The following is a 16,061-nucleotide window of genomic DNA, read 5'->3' on the forward strand; positions in this document are numbered from 1 at the left end:
ACTAAAATAATGGCAGTGTGTGTGTGTAATGTTCAAAATATAAAAATACAACTATCAATATCAAATTTAGTTTCCATACCAAATTGAGTTGTTACCGGTACCAAAAAAAATTCTCGTTTTTTTTTTTTTTTTTCGAGAAATTATTTTTCTCGCTCGCTGTTCGAGAATGCAATATTTCTCGAAATTTTTCTCGAGGTTCGAGATCTCGCACAACACTACTTTATTTTAATCTACAACAAATGTTATTACGTATTTATTTTACAAGCAATTTAATGCCTTTTTTTTTGTAAAGAAATTCTTGACGTGATGTTTGAAGATGCCTAAGTATTCTCGTTTTTGAAGTCAGGACATTTCTTTCCAACCAGAAAATGGCAAAATAAAAGAAGATTAATACTGAGTTAATTTTCTATTTTTTTACATTTGTAATGTCAATAAGGTTATAATTTAATGTCCATGATTTTTGGCCATCCATTTAATGGCACTAAAAAAGTACTAAAGGGAGAATATAATGATTTTTCGGGGTAAAATATAAAATCAATTTCTCAAAAGTATATTTTTGTAGATTATGCGGCAATGGGTCTTTTTAAAATTTGATTGTTTTAAATAAACTCAATAGTTGAAATGTTATTTTGGAGAGCCTTTTGTCATGAAATTTCAAAAATTAAATTTTGTTGATAAGTTTTCAAGTCCTATAAGAGGGCATTGTAATAAAAGTAGTTTACCAGTTGACTGGTTATATTAGGTACGTAAAAACTGGCATTAAATTGTAATAAGTTGTTTTTAGTTGGGATATCTACTTAAAAAATCCTGTTTGGATGTGTTAGTTAGACACTACAAATTTTAAAGTTAGCTATTTTGACCGGAAAAACTGTCCTTAATCAATATTATATAGCATGTTTAATGAAGACAACCTAACTTAACTACTCATTAAAATGGTGAACTACTTGTAAATTACATAATGTATCACAACACTCTCTTTGAAAAATTTGAAAATATGTCGGGTACATATAAAAAAAAGGAATTGTGGATCATTTTCTAGAAGAATGGTCTCCGTCAGTATTACCAACTAGTGAACTATAAAGTTTGAATAAATTAGAACTAGAAAAACATTAAACTTACTATCAATATTTTCTCATAATTTAATTCCCTTAATCACACAAATTTTCTTTGACGTCAAACACCTTCACATCTACTGAATAGTGATGCGTCAGTCTGTTCTCAGTTCCCGATTCCGAAGGTTCTCAATGAATTAACCAGCACCAATACAAGAACGGTAAATCTAATCTTGGTACCACGAAAAGCTTAACAGCCAAACTTTGCCGGAAAAAAATAGACGCGACTGCATGAATGTGGCAAGCAATTTAGTTCGCCAGCTGCATCATGGTTGTTTCGACGACTGGGGTTTATTACTCCTTCAATGTCGTCATGGAATATGTGACAGAACGTCCCCAGGGTTCCAGTAATTTATGTCCTTGCCTCGATCTAGTGGTTAAACAGTTAGGAGCATAAAAAATGATTAATTGTTATACATGGCATTAAAAGCTCATTTTTTTACTTTATTTATTTTTAAAGTATGGCATACTGACCCTTATTGCAGCACATCTGTGGTTCTTTTTCATTTAATTTTTTTATGGGTACCAAAAGGTTTTTCATGAAAGATCAAACAGGCGATCGATAAATTATTACTGAAAAATATCACTCTAGTCGTTGATGAATACCACGACTAGTTTGTTATAAAATGCTCCTGCATGGAGCATCATTTTTGAGTTTGCCTGGCCTCCGTCTTGACTGTGGATGTTTTTGCACCAGGAGGTTCCCATTAAAATTTGGCAAGTGTTGAGGTGTAACTTTCCCCCAGAGTTTGCTCTCAAAGGCACTCGTTTTTTTTGCTCACGTCAAATGAATTGTAACTACCACTGCATAACTTTGCTGCTGGTAAGTCGATCATGATTTGTCTGTGTTTCAGAGTTACCACGACAAGGCGAGCTAGAACCGCGTAACATGCCACTTCTCTACTGCAAAACAACCTCTACATTTGGGGGTTTAGGGACAAAGGTTTGCAAATTATTTCTGCAGACCGCAAAGTGTAACCCACCGTCCATTGTGGTGTCAAAGCTGAGCCTGAGCTTCCGAGCAGTTGGGTGGCAGCACGAACATGCTCTTGCTAGTTGTCAGCTGATCAGTGTGTGTACTTGGGCGGTTCTTGTGTTCTCCATAGATCACTGGAGGCCTGCTTGTGTCTTGCCCTTACGTCAGCAGGGTTCACCACAAAGTTTAAACTTTCAGTAGAATGCTTCAATTGTACTACAGGGTTATGGACATGTTGGCCAGTATTACTCTAAACTGCCAACCTTTGTTCATTTAAAAATTTGAAAACAATAATGATAGTAAGGATTTTAGTCAGTCAGGAAACTATTACTTAATACATTTTAATGTTTTTTTTTTAGTGGAATATTATTGTAATTATTGTTGATTCATGTTCATTAGTTGGAACTTTTTTTGTGTGTTTATTGTAGAAAATGTATTTGTAAACACTACTTATATTTGGTAAAAATTTTAATTTTTTTTTTGTTTAGTTTAGTTTGTGAGAAGTGGATGTTCTGTCATAATCTTCTGTTGAATCTTGTATGTGATAATTTTGAACTTTGTCTACTTAAAGGTCAGATCTCTTCATTATTATGATTATTTGAGTATAAAAATATTTCTAAGAGTGTTCATGGAGTGTTCTTAGTAGGTATTAGTGACAAGTTTTTGCCATTTTCAGATGCAAATTCACAAATACAGAATACGTTAGCAATACGCCCATAATTTTATATATGAAACTGTTGATGGCTCTATATCACTTTAATGAGAATATTGTCAAAATCTTAAAAAATATGCCTGAATTGACTAGGCATGGGTCAGAATGAAAGGTGTTTTTTGTAACTTTGCTAAGCTTAGGTATGAAATGTAGAAAAAAATCATTAGATCTGTGTATTTATTATTTTATAATAACAAAAGTATTGTTTATTGGTCATATTGTGGATCTGAAATCTTGCAGGTACAATTGTGCCTTATCATATAGTTTTCTGTATTGTATATGAACTACACAGAGAAATATTTTTAGTTCTTTTGATGTCATATTCCTAAAAATCCTATTTGTTCCCATACTTATAGAAAATGGATACACCATGATATGTTATTCTTCACTGTTTGTATTTTTTTTTTTTATGTGCTTGTATAATTCGTAGTTGCTACTCGTTATTTTTATTTTTGTTGCATCTAATAGCCTTAGGATGGTACGTATTTGACATTGTAAGCAATAGGGATGTTTCCTGATTTTTTTTATGGAAACATTTCAATATTTGATTATTTGTAAAAATCAGGAGAGAATTTATTGTTAAAACAAAAAGTTCTTTCAACAAGACATGCAAAATGATCAAGTGGTGTTTTGCATGAGTAAATGCATTAAGACAACTTCACTGAATTTAGCAAATTAAAGCCATAAATAATGTTTAAAATCTCTGCATTATGTAACTAACACTTAATTACATAGGTTTGTAATGTGCACGTGTACAAGAGAATACAGTATTACACAATATTACAGTAAAACCTACGTAATTTTAGGTTTCAAAATACAGTACTGCATAAATTGAAGTCTTTGTCATCCCCGAAGAGTGAGAATAGGCTTTTGTGTTTGTTTGGTTGGAATTTCAGAAAGAAAAAACGTAATTGAAAGTAAATTTTTCTTTAAAAGTTTATAAACGTGCAGTTTTTATACCAAATGATGCGCAACACCAACATTCGCTGAATTCATGCGCAGGGTTGGATGTGTGTGTGCTCTGTGGGGGAGGGGGGGAATTCAGGATGGGCTGACAATTTTTTTTATTACAAAAAATGTGAAAATACTAGGGGTGTGCGGGTACCTGAAATTTTCGATTTTGGTTTGGTTCCATGAATACCCGAACTCGCCCCAATTATCTTAATTAGGGGTGTGCGGGATCCCGACACTTTGTGAAAAAAGTCGGGAAAATGGGCTTCCCGAAATGCCGGGCGGGAATTTTATTACTCCCGAATTTTTCGGGAAATTGTTTAAAAATTTACAAATGTTTACTAATCATGTGAAAATGTTTTCTATCAATTCAAACTGTTTTTAAAACAATATTTGTTATGGATTCGTACATTTTTGAAGGGTTTCTGTACTATGTAAACGCAAAACATCTTTTAAACGTATGCCGATCGTAGCGACAGCTGTGGTGTGCAGTGAATTATGATAATCGTTTACACATATCTAATTGGAATATAAAAAACGTACATGGAGTACTTTAAATATTGTATGCGTTCATAAACATATTTCTTCAAGGGTACAAATTTGCAAGATACGTGAATAGTCAGTTATATAACGTTATTGCCGTTAGCTACAAGTGTAGCCGATATTGCTACGCGAGGATGGTTTGTTAGAAATATGGTTTTCGGCCCCCTCGAAATGACTAATGTTTCTTTCAGACTGCTATCATGGAAAAAATACCAACCCGAGTGCATAAAAGTGGTAAGGTTCTTGACGTGCGTGAAAGTGTCATGTCGATCGTCTTCACATTTCAGCCAAACCAAATGGAAAAGAAAGCATCAGCGAGGGAGTTAGCTGCAAGTCTTAATTAATTGTGTTTCCTACAGCAACCCACAATAAATTACAAATTTAGTTCTTAACTTTTAAAGTATTGTATATCTATGTTTAACTATGTTTAACTAAGCTGCCCAGTCGAGCAAATAGTGCACTACCTTTAAATGATAAATTACCGTAAAGCATTATCGCATCTTTGTATCATTAAGATCTGCGCTGTGTTGCACCGTACGTGAGATTGTTCTCGGCCAATGTTTTCCGAACGGCATGAAGACTTCCAGGCCGTTGTTATCTGCGGAGCAGGAAAGGCGGGACGTGTTGATTACAAGGTCGCTGAGCTCTAGGGAGTCGACCCGCCAAGACGTCGCGCCTCTACAGTACTGGAGCTGTGGATGTAGTGTGGTATCAGTGACACATAGTTTTGGCGTGCCATTGAAATATTGTGATCTCTAGACATTTTTTTAATAATTTTCTTTTTTTTAAGATCTGCATTGTTTGTGTTAAAAATAAAAGTACCGTATTTACTCGCATAATGTCCACAGTAATTAGGCTACATTTTTGACCAAAAAAAATGAGGTGCGGACATTATGAGGTGAAGTCCGGAAAAAGAAAATTTTTCCCTCAAAATTTTACGTTTTGTGTAGAGTAAAAAGATTGTTCTCTCATAATTAGTTTACTAGCAGAGCGCTGGTGACTGGCGACCCTCCGCAGCGGACGTGAGAAATGTGACAGGTGACGAGATAATTGGGTGCCGGCGATTAGTGGAAGACGCCACTCATATTTTTTTTCTTCTCTCACTCGCGTGTGCGCACGCTTTGCGTGAAAAGATATTTTTTTAATCTTTCATTGAGATGGCCACTGACGGCACAGGGCAAATGTCTAATGTCTGCATTAGCCGGTGCCGGCGAGCCTCCCTCCCTCTCCCTTGCCCACTGTGTGTATAAAAAAAAACCTGCGCATGTACCCCCACCACTTCTCCGCTACCTCCCCTACTTTGTGACGTAGTGTGAGTTGACGTGTACTGACTTGTGCTATATATAGCCCATCCCCTTGCAACTGGCGTGACGTCGCAGGCAGCTGCGCAGTGGAATGCGAGTTTCTGAGTCTGGACGGTTTCACCACGCTACAAAACCCTCTCAGCGACCGCTCCGGAGAAATGAACAACTCAAGGTCAAAGCATTGTTGACAGCGTCTGTAATTTTCCATCCCGTTACTGTGCCTTTCAGGGGTGGCCGAGGTTGCTTTGTCTGGTGCGGACTTTATGCTGTAAAAAATTCCATTTCAAGTACCTATTTAAAAAGAAAGGTGTGGACATTATGCGATGGCGGACATTATGCGATTAAATACGGTATCTTGCATCATATTTCAGCATAATGTAACATGAAAATACCCTTAGAAAAAAATTTTTTATAAAAAAAATGTATTTAAACTAAAAACATGTTTATTCTGATAACGGTTTGTTATATACAAAATAAAACAGTTAAACGCCGATTGCAAATTTTGATGTTTTTATTTTTTTTTTTAAATAGAATGTTGCACAGACGATTTCAAACACTTTCAAAAGAGGTTACTCATTCAGTCCACATACGTCTGCCCGTCGAAAAACTGCTGGTAGCTCGCATGACGAGAAATTACCGAAAAATAATAGCGTAGATGAAGTCCTTCAGTAATGTTTTACTGCAAGTACACGAAGATGGCGCGACCTGGAACAGGGCCGCACCCAGCGAAAACGAATCTCGCCCCGAGCCAAAACGCCTACGAAGGTGGCCGTAATTTATAATTATACCCGAAACGAAATATATAAAAAATTAGGTTGATTTAATAATAGGCCTGGCTCCGACCACCAACGTGAAATTATCTCTTCATAAATTACATTATAATTTAGCGAGAAGCCATCGAACGCGACCTACTCGTCCAGCGTTCGATAGACGACTGGTGAAATCTGGCCACACTCTTCTCCACGCAGGGAGGAGAAGTCACCTGACCTCACCGACCAATCACACGCACTCTTCATTCACGCTACAGATATTAGCCAATCACAGAACAAGTTACAACACATGAAAAAATCTTTTACATACAGAACTCTGGACTTCCCCTAATCTGTCTCTTTTCAATTTCACATAGAAATCGGGGACTTCCATTCTCGTTCTCTCTCCCACACCGTGAGACAGCAGTTATCACTCAGTTCCCATGCAGGGGGGGAATTACCGTCTTTATCTCGGTTGGCGGGGAAGCACTGTTCCTTTCTCACTCCCACTTACAGGCCTCTCATGCCTCTCTTTCTAACCACCACTCCAGCCCAGACACAGTCCCGTGATTTATAATTATATTACAACACGTTAATAAAAATTAAGAATAATAATTATAATACCAATTACTTTACAAAATTAAACTTATTGAGAAAAACCTGAATAAGTAGGCCTAAACAGGTAAAAATCTAGAACAGCGACTTCCTTGTGAATAATTACATAAAAAATAGTATTGATTGAAAATGTCTAATAAAATAATAAATACCTTCTTAAAACACATAGCAAGCAAAAAATATCAACCCTAAAATATATAACAAACGGTAAAATATCATTAAAAAGATTTTTTAAGAAATATTTACATGCATAAAAATAGTTTAAAAGAAAAATTATTTAATTAGGAGGGCAGGGTTCTGCAACATTACATTCTTCATAATTGAATTGATTAAATTTTAAAACTTAAGTCTGAGAAATAAAATTCACAATTATGTTGCTTCAGTTTTATGTTAATTGAAATCACTGCTGAGCATTTCCGAAAAGACTGATAAATCTGACACACTTGATTGTTCTAATTTTTCCAATATCACAGACGATCGATGATGACTCATTGTGATCTCGTTGCCCTGCGGCAATAACGTAATCCGCTGTTTACGTCCGGTCTTTCCCTTGCCAGGAATGTTGCCTGCAAGGGAAATAAGTTACTAGTGAAACACCAACCCCACTACTACTGCTATATTAATGGTGATACGTTTTTGAGAGAAGTTGTAGAACATTACTGTAGTTAAAATCACCTGTACATGATAAATATAACTTTATTCAGGTAATTGAAAATTATACAAATTTAATTTCAATGGGTTTGTTTTGAGGACTTTAATACAAAAATACAGTGTTACTGTTTTTTTTTTTAAGTTGTGAACACATGAAAGGCAGCATGTAGTGTAATAGACACATTAAAGCTAAAAAAAAAAAAAAAAAACATTTAATGCATCAACATTGGCTAAATGGGGACACAGATACCTCCAGTCAATGTATTCTAATGTAGATAGCAGCAAAGACATTGATATTTTATATTAATTGTTCTTAAATGTTATGCAGCTGCTATGGATGAATTACTCATCATCATATTTAACATATGTATTTATTTTAGATTCAAAGATACCAAATGTTAACTGAAAATTATTTAAGTGGACTTTTTTTTCCACCAAAATAACAAGAAGAATCTCTACTGGACGTGCCACAATTATAAAATGTTGACAGCATACACACAACAGTCATGTTCAAAGTTGCTAAAATTAACTCTAAAATAACATTTTGTCTGGTTGTATATGCGACATATGAAAGGACAAAATTTATTTTTCTAGGAATCATCCCTATTGCTTTGTGTAGTAGAATTTTAAAAATGCACATTATGTTAAAAAGTTTATGTACGTACAGCAAATATTTCTCCAGTGATCATCTTCCAAACCTTTCATTGGTTCTGTTCTTAACAGTTGTTCTGCATTTATTTAATTATGTAACCAGTATTAGAAATGGGCAAGGTGTCTTGTATTTCACTGTGATTGCGTGAAAGCCACATTTGTGAAAAATTTAAAAACAGGGTGAAATAATGTTTTTGCAAGAGTGGCATTCATGTTGTTAGTTTTATTGTACTTACGAGTGCTGTTAATCACCACTATGTATTATGTGATTGAGGTTGTTTTAATACCAAAGGATTGAATTGTGTGATATCTGTTGTGGTGGTATTAGTGCCTCTTTGTGCCATTCTACGTATAATGTTAGTGGAGTTGTAACTGACCACGCCTGAGAATGTCAATTTTGGAGACTGGAATTTCCTTTGCTGTGCTGTGGTCTTTCAGGGATATTATCCAATGTTAAGCATACATTGTGCATTTTGTTGTGGCTATTTGTGTACACATTTGCAACTGATTTTTTTTCTTGTGAATAAAAATGCTAATCGTATTAATATACAAAGAAAATGTTTGCTAGACTGTATATTTGATTGTTAGAAGTATAACTATTGTACTGTACTGTATTTATAATTGAAATATGTTTTGAAATTTGTCCTGAGAGTAATTTCTGACATGTAATTAGTATGTGGATACATAGATGTTCAGTGGAACCATATTTACAAGTTATTTTAGTATTGGAAAATTTACTCGTAAATTTACTGAAATTACTAAATTCTTGTTTAAGGTATTTTTTGACCATCACCACATCAATTTGTTTTAAGTTTATTTTTCTGAAGTAATATTTTAATCCTTTCAAGCACAAAAATGAAATAAATTTTAAGAGAACTTGTCTCCTAAAGAAGTACTATTTCTTCAAATATAGATTTATTAAAAATAAAATAAAGGGTGCACATGTCAAAAAGTATTATTGTATGCACAAAGTCTAGTTCCACACACTTCCAGTTCGAAATTAACACATTTTTAATGTACCATTATATTATTTATTTGACCAGGGAGATATTTGCAAAAGTAACACTCAACACCCAGCGCCTTGTAACTTAACAGTGAGTGCAAATTCCTTTCTCAGACTGTGGAGGTGGTAACATAGTAACAGTTACCTGCTCAGATGAACCACTCAATTATGATCACACTTAGATACATAAATATTTTTGGCTTATTTTGTGGGTGGAGGGGGGGGGGGGGGGGGAGGTGTACCCAAAGGGTCTCATTGTGCTGAGTTGTCGATTATCTATCTAATCTAGCTCTTGGATGGAATTGATAACGTCTTTCAGTTTGTGGTGAAATTAATGATCATACAAAACAGTAAAGTAATGATTGTGGGGTCGTCAGAGTGCCAAATTATGATGTAAATCTCTGATTTTTTTTGTATACTTGAAATATTCCTACTTAAATAGTGTTTTACTTAAATGGTGTAGATGTCTATGCAGTATTCAGAGAAAGAAAAAAATATTTAGGTTTTGATCTCATACTGTCATTCAGGTACGTATAATTGCTGTAAAAGCGTACATCTCGTGAATCTGACGAGTGCCGGCTCTTGTTACTGCCTTTTGAAGCATTGGCTGCAAACCAAATGGCAGCAGTGCTCATTTAAAACTAAGTGTAATGTTTAGTTACTGTGGTGCTAGTTATTGTAATAACTTGGGACAGACAGTGAGTATATAATATTTTGTAACCTTTGTTTTTCATGTAGCATAGTTTTATGTGTATGCCTGGATTTCATGTAATATAACCAATTATAAAAAAAAAAAAACTTGTGCTTTTTGATTAATTACTATTTATTGGCATCCCAAACCAAACCCAAAAATTCTCGTTTAATATAATAGTTGAAGTGGTCGAATATTTTTTTATTTCCACTTCTTTTATTTTAAAAAGTATTATTTACTAGCTTCAAATTGCAAACTCTTGTAGCATGAACAGCAGAACCTAATTCTGTCAGATCTCGGAATAACCAAACTTATTTGGAGAATAATCAAACAATAAATAAAATACAAAAATCTTGTGCGTTAACTACCGGAATAGCAATTGCTTGGAGTTGTGTCTGTGCTGTGCTGCGAATGCATGCTTGCTGGGACTGTACATCACACGATAAGTCACTCCATGCTACAAGATGGGAGTGTACAGATGGTATACTTATTTTTTTTTTCCATACAAAGATGATTTTCTAAAGTGTATCTCTTATATTAATTTTCACTATCCCAGATCTGCTCTAATTGTAATTAAACTATCTTGGAGGTTCTATTCTAGTGAAAAAAAATTTGTTCTCCCTCTAGTTGTTTGCACTGATGTAGTTTCACTGATTGTAATGATACCACCAAAAAAGATGGGACCAACCAGTTCTACGTGGACTTCCGTCTGTTAAACGCCGTGACCGTATTGTTATTAATTACTAATTATGCCCAAGCGTCAGTACAAGTTTAAGGAGGAGTACTCTAAAGAATGGAAGTACATTAAAAATGGAAGCTATGACAATGAAGCAGAGTTCAAAGTTTGCAATACTGTTTTGGGGGCGTACGGTGTTATGGAGAAATTATCGGTACTAAATAGTGGGCGCCACCACGTGAGTGGGCACGTGGACCTGGCTGGAGACTCTAACCCAGGGCGTTACGTGGCCCGTGTGTGGCGCGATATTTGGCCCTCTGGATATTACACGCGCCGCTCTCGACCCTACCTAAGCCCGCTCTCAGCGTCGGGCACGCTTCTACCACGCAGTGGGCTCTCAGGGCGTCCCACACGCCGCCGACCAGGTTGGGGTCCCACGTGGTCCCCCGAACACAGAGACACGTAACACAGTTAATTGGTTTATTTTACTCACGATTTATTTCCGTACACGTTCCTTCACTGGTACAACTGTGAAAACGCCCGAGGCACGAATCGGCTTAGAGGAGGCTGACCACACACGTGGTCGCCTCAAGGCAGCGACACGACCGCCCTCGGCTGGCGGGTGAGATAGACTGGGGTGAGATCATGGTTTGCAGGTGGCAACATGGCGCCCTTCGCGCCGAACACAATTACCGTTACAACACTCCACGATTCCGTGCCCCGGCGAAAGTTAAGTAAATAATAGATTACATTAATAATTATATAAAAATTACTGGCAATTTAAAATACATTAATGTTTACGTAGTTATTAAGAATTATTCTAAAACATTTCTACCCTCGTCCAAGTCCGTGCCTATTCGGGTCCGCCCGGGCAAGTCTATAGTTTTATAATTAATTGTAATATTTAAACTGGAGAAACACATGATTACACTGCAACAAGACACTGGGGCCAAAGAATAAAAAGAAAAAAGGTTACAATATTAATTAGCATACTTAGGGGTGCGGCGCACTGCTTCTAGGCGCCCTCTTGCTGGGCTGGAAACACGCACACACGCACGCACGAGCGGGAGGTTTGAATAGACGGTGGTTGGGCGGTGTCATATCGGGCTAAAAGGGGCCGCAGGCCCGGACGACGTCAGTTTTTAGTATTGCTCATGGTGGACGTTCAGATGTAAAACAACACATTGCATCAGTGAAACATACGAACAGACTGAGTGCCCCAAGTAACAGTAAGTCTCTTGAAAATTATTTTATAAAACACGATTCAAATGAATAAATGAAAGTTAGAGCTGCTGAGTTAACTCATGCCTTTCATATGATCAAGCACCACCACAGCTTCAGGTCAAATGACTGTATCAGTAAGTTAAACAGTGTTATGTTTAGTGACTCTGCAATTGCATCTAAGTTTAGCTCTGCCAGAACAAAGCAGTCAGCTCTGATAACTGGTGTTTTAGCTCCATTCAGCTTGAAAACTAGTATTGAACAGATGAATAAATCCCCTTTTTATGGCATTTCAACTGATGCAAGTAATCACAAGGCTGTAAAAAGCTTTCCTTTTGTGGTTCAGTGTTTTGACATAAATGAAGGGATACAGTCAAAGTTATTGAAAGTTTCTTCTTTGCCGTGTGAAACATCGGATGAGATATCTAGTTTCTGCTTAAATTGCATTGATGAGTTCAAGTTAAATAAAAACAGTTGCATTGCATTTTGTGGTGATAATACAAATACAAATTTTGATGGTTTGAACAGAGAGGGACAAAACAACGTATCTAAAAAATTAAAAACTACTTTACATGGTGGTATTGAAGGTGTGGGTTGCCCTGCACATATATTACATAACTCCATTTGTACAGCAGCAGATAGATTAAGCTGTGAAATCGAAGTTATTATTGTCAAACTCTTCTCTTATTTTTCTATATACACGGTGCGAACAGAGAGGCTAAAAGAATTTTGTGAAATGGTCGACGTCGAATATGGCACTATTTTAGCACATTAAAAAACTCGTTGGCTGTCTTTGATGCCTGCAATAGAACGAATTTTAAAACTGTTTTATGCTCTAAAGGATTTCATTTTAATCAAGAAAAAATCTCCAAACATTTTGTTAACATTTTTTAATAATCCTTTAAGTGAGGCATACCTATGGTTTGTCCATAGCCAATTCAATATTTTTCAGTAAGGAATTAAAAAGATTGAAGGAAGTACAAAAAGTGTTATGGAAGTTAATGATGTATTTGAATCTACTCTCACAGCTTTGCCCAGAAGAAAAAAGGAACAGTTCTTATCATTTAATGTAAAATCCAAGTATCAAGTACTTTAGTATCAGTTAAGAATTGCCTGGAACAACACCACAGCCAATGTGCGCAGAACCCGATCGCAGGTCACTTGGGCGGAGCTTGTGAAAGGGGAGGGAGCAGCACGAAGAATAAGGGATAAAGAAGGGAAAGAATGTAGGGGAGGAAGCGCAGGGGAAGGCGTTGAAGGAGAGGCGCAGAGCGAAATTGTTACGAGTCGTTTTGTTTATTGTCCCATTTCAACGTACGCTCAGTGCGCAGTGCGTGCACAGTCTCGTTCAATAATAAAACTAATGAAATTTTAATATTAAAAATTACATTAATACAAGATATAATATTTATATTTGTGCACCTAACAGCTATTAAAATGCAAATAAATTCTCAGTTGACACTAATAACAGATGTAATCAACATATGGACTTTCTTTTTTCGAAAACAATTAGTAACTAGTGTTTTCATACATTAAAAATTCACGATTATATCAAAAATTAAAAATAAAAAAACATACGTACATTAGTGAGCATACTATATCAATGTTTACGTTTCAAATGTTTCTTCAGATTAGTCGATGATGATTTATAACTCAGTTTTGTTTACACAAATTACAACTAGCAAACTCATTATTTTCCGTAAAAAAATTCCACACAAATGAAGTCATCTTTTTCCTGCACTTATCCATTCCTTATTTCACAATAAAGATACTAACTACAAAGCATGACAGCCCGCAACAATGTACATGGTGGTAATTAATACACGGCCAGGACGAACTGCAGTGAATGTTGAACTGATTGATACTGGTTGTATCAGGCGGGCATGAGAGTATCATAGGTAGAGAATTACAGGGCGTAGAGGTGGGTCGAAAAGTATCCACCTGATACTTTGTCACTGATACGCGCCTGTATCAGGAACGGCAAACGAGTACACTTGAAAAGTATCAGAGACTTTAGTATCAGTTCAGAATTCACCTGGAACAACACCACGGCCAATGAGCGCAGTACCCGATCGCAAATGGCGGTCACTTGGGCGGAGCTTGTGAAAGGGGAGGGAGCAGGAACGACGAATAAGGGATAAAGAAGGGAAAGAATGTAGGGGAGGAAGCGCAGGGGAAGGCGCAAAGCGATATTGTTACAAGCAGGGCTGCCACTCATGGGTTTTTCCACCCAGATTTGGGTTTTTCCAATGGTGTTTGGGTTTCTGGGTTTTTAAATAATGAATTCCAACAATTCTAGGTTTTTTATAATTTTAATTATTTTTATACCTAAAACAATAATAAAGGTAGTTGCTACTGTATCTGTTGCAATATCTGTTTGATAAATGCAAACAAGTCTCTGTGTTTCACACACAAAAATACATATAAACACAAAACTAGTTTTCAAGAAGCTAAGTCGAATATTAAATTAGACACATTCTTCAAAGAGGCTTGCAGAACACAAAACCAATGCAACAATTAACCTTCAAACCAATCTTGTAGAATCAGACTCTGAATAAAGACTAACGTACATGATGCAGTTTTATAAAAACAATTACCGGTTTTTGAAGAATGCAGTGATGGTGTTTGTTTTGTCATGTATATATTTGTAGGTTTTTTTATGATATGTGCTGGTCCAAGAATTACTTATACAGCCATTTTGCTGCAGTGTAATTTTCTTGTATTGGTTGTATTTAACCGTTTTCAGTCTTGTAAGGTAATTAATTGTTTTATATTAAAACCAGTTATGTTTATATTTTTGAATTAGTACGCAAACATTTTCAACGATAGCATTTTAGACGCATCTGGGTTTTTTACCCATGTGTCGGGGTTTTTTTGTAGGTTATCTAGGTTTTTCATGAATATCAGAGTGGCAGCCCTGGTTACAAGTCGTTTTGTTTATTGTCACACTTCAAAGTACGCTCAGTGCGCAGTGCGTGCACCGTCTCGTTCAATAATAAAACTAATGAAATTTTAATATTAAAAAGTACATTAATACAAGATATAATATTTATATTTGTGCACCTAACAGCTATGAAAATGCAAATAAATTCTCAGTTGACACTAATAACAGATGTAATCAACATATGGACTTTCTTTTTTCGAAAACAATTAGTAACTAGTGTTTTTATACATTAAAAATTCACGATTTTATCAAAAATAAAAAAAACAGATAGGTACATTAGTGAGCATACTATATCAATGTTTACGTTTCAAATGTTTCTTCAGATTAGTCGATGATGATTTATAACTCAGTTTTTGTTTACACAAATTACAATTAGCAAACTCATTATTTTCCGTGAAAAAATTCCACACAAATGAAGTCTTTTTCGTGCACTTATCCATTCCTTATTTCACTATAAAGATACTAACTACAAAGCATGACAGCCCGCAACATGGTGATACACGGCCAGGATGAACTGCAGTGAATGTTGAACTGATTGATGCTGGTTGTATCAGGCGGGCATGAGAGTATCAGAGGTAGAGAATTACCGGGCGTGATAAATAATGTATCAGATTCTCCTTCCGGTCTCACGGTCTGCGTACGCGGAGCTTTGTTGCCTCCTGGGGCCGTGCCGCCAGGTTCGCTGAACAACATGTCTCGCATTATTTTTGTCTGTTTCCCCATATTATCCTATTACAATGTTTGGTATCAGGTTGGAGCACATACCGAAAGTTGCTGTAACAACCCATCGCTACAGGGATGTTAGACAGTGGCTCAACGAACCTGGTACAGATGTCACTAAAAGCTGGTATCTGAATAAAAAAACTGGTATACTCCAAGATCTTACACTGACAAAGATCCTGTAGATTTTGTTTCATAGATTTTATATGTATAGTGATATTTATATAAACTGCTTTAATACCATATATACTATGGAAACATAAAAGGTTACACACTTGTCAACAAATAAAGTAGGATAAGGTTGGTAACCTATTTTTTATTCAATCGGCACGCCATGACGGCAATACGGCATGGCGGCATGGCGCTGTGATCAATTTCTAGAGAACTAGTTTCTGAAATTATAAGATGGCCATAAAAACGTTAGCACCTAGTATGAATACTTTCAATTAAATTAGCACTTAAAATTTTCTCTTAAAATGCCGTTTTATTAATAGTATACAGAAGGAATTATTAAAACGCAACTATTCGAATTATTCGTCCAC

The 16,061-nt window shown here is 35.9% G+C and overlaps 1 protein-coding gene across 2 annotated transcripts in view; it reads left to right on the forward strand.

Annotated features, from left to right (window-relative positions):
• LOC134532054 (probable multidrug resistance-associated protein lethal(2)03659) overlaps positions 1-7,822 on the forward strand; it is a 72,444-nt gene extending 64,622 nt beyond the window's left edge. For both annotated transcript variants that reach the window (XM_063368225.1, XM_063368226.1), the window contains exon 26: positions 1,967-7,822. In XM_063368225.1, coding sequence (XP_063224295.1) covers positions 1,967-1,990 — 24 coding nt within the window. In that variant the 3' untranslated portion in view covers positions 1,991-7,822. The remainder of the gene's footprint in view (positions 1-1,966) is intronic.
• The last annotated feature ends 8,239 nt before the right edge of the window (positions 7,823-16,061 follow it).

Source organism: Bacillus rossius, chromosome 5 (genome assembly GCF_032445375.1).
Source record: "Bacillus rossius redtenbacheri isolate Brsri chromosome 5, Brsri_v3, whole genome shotgun sequence".
NCBI lineage: Eukaryota > Metazoa > Arthropoda > Insecta > Phasmatodea > Bacillidae > Bacillus > Bacillus rossius.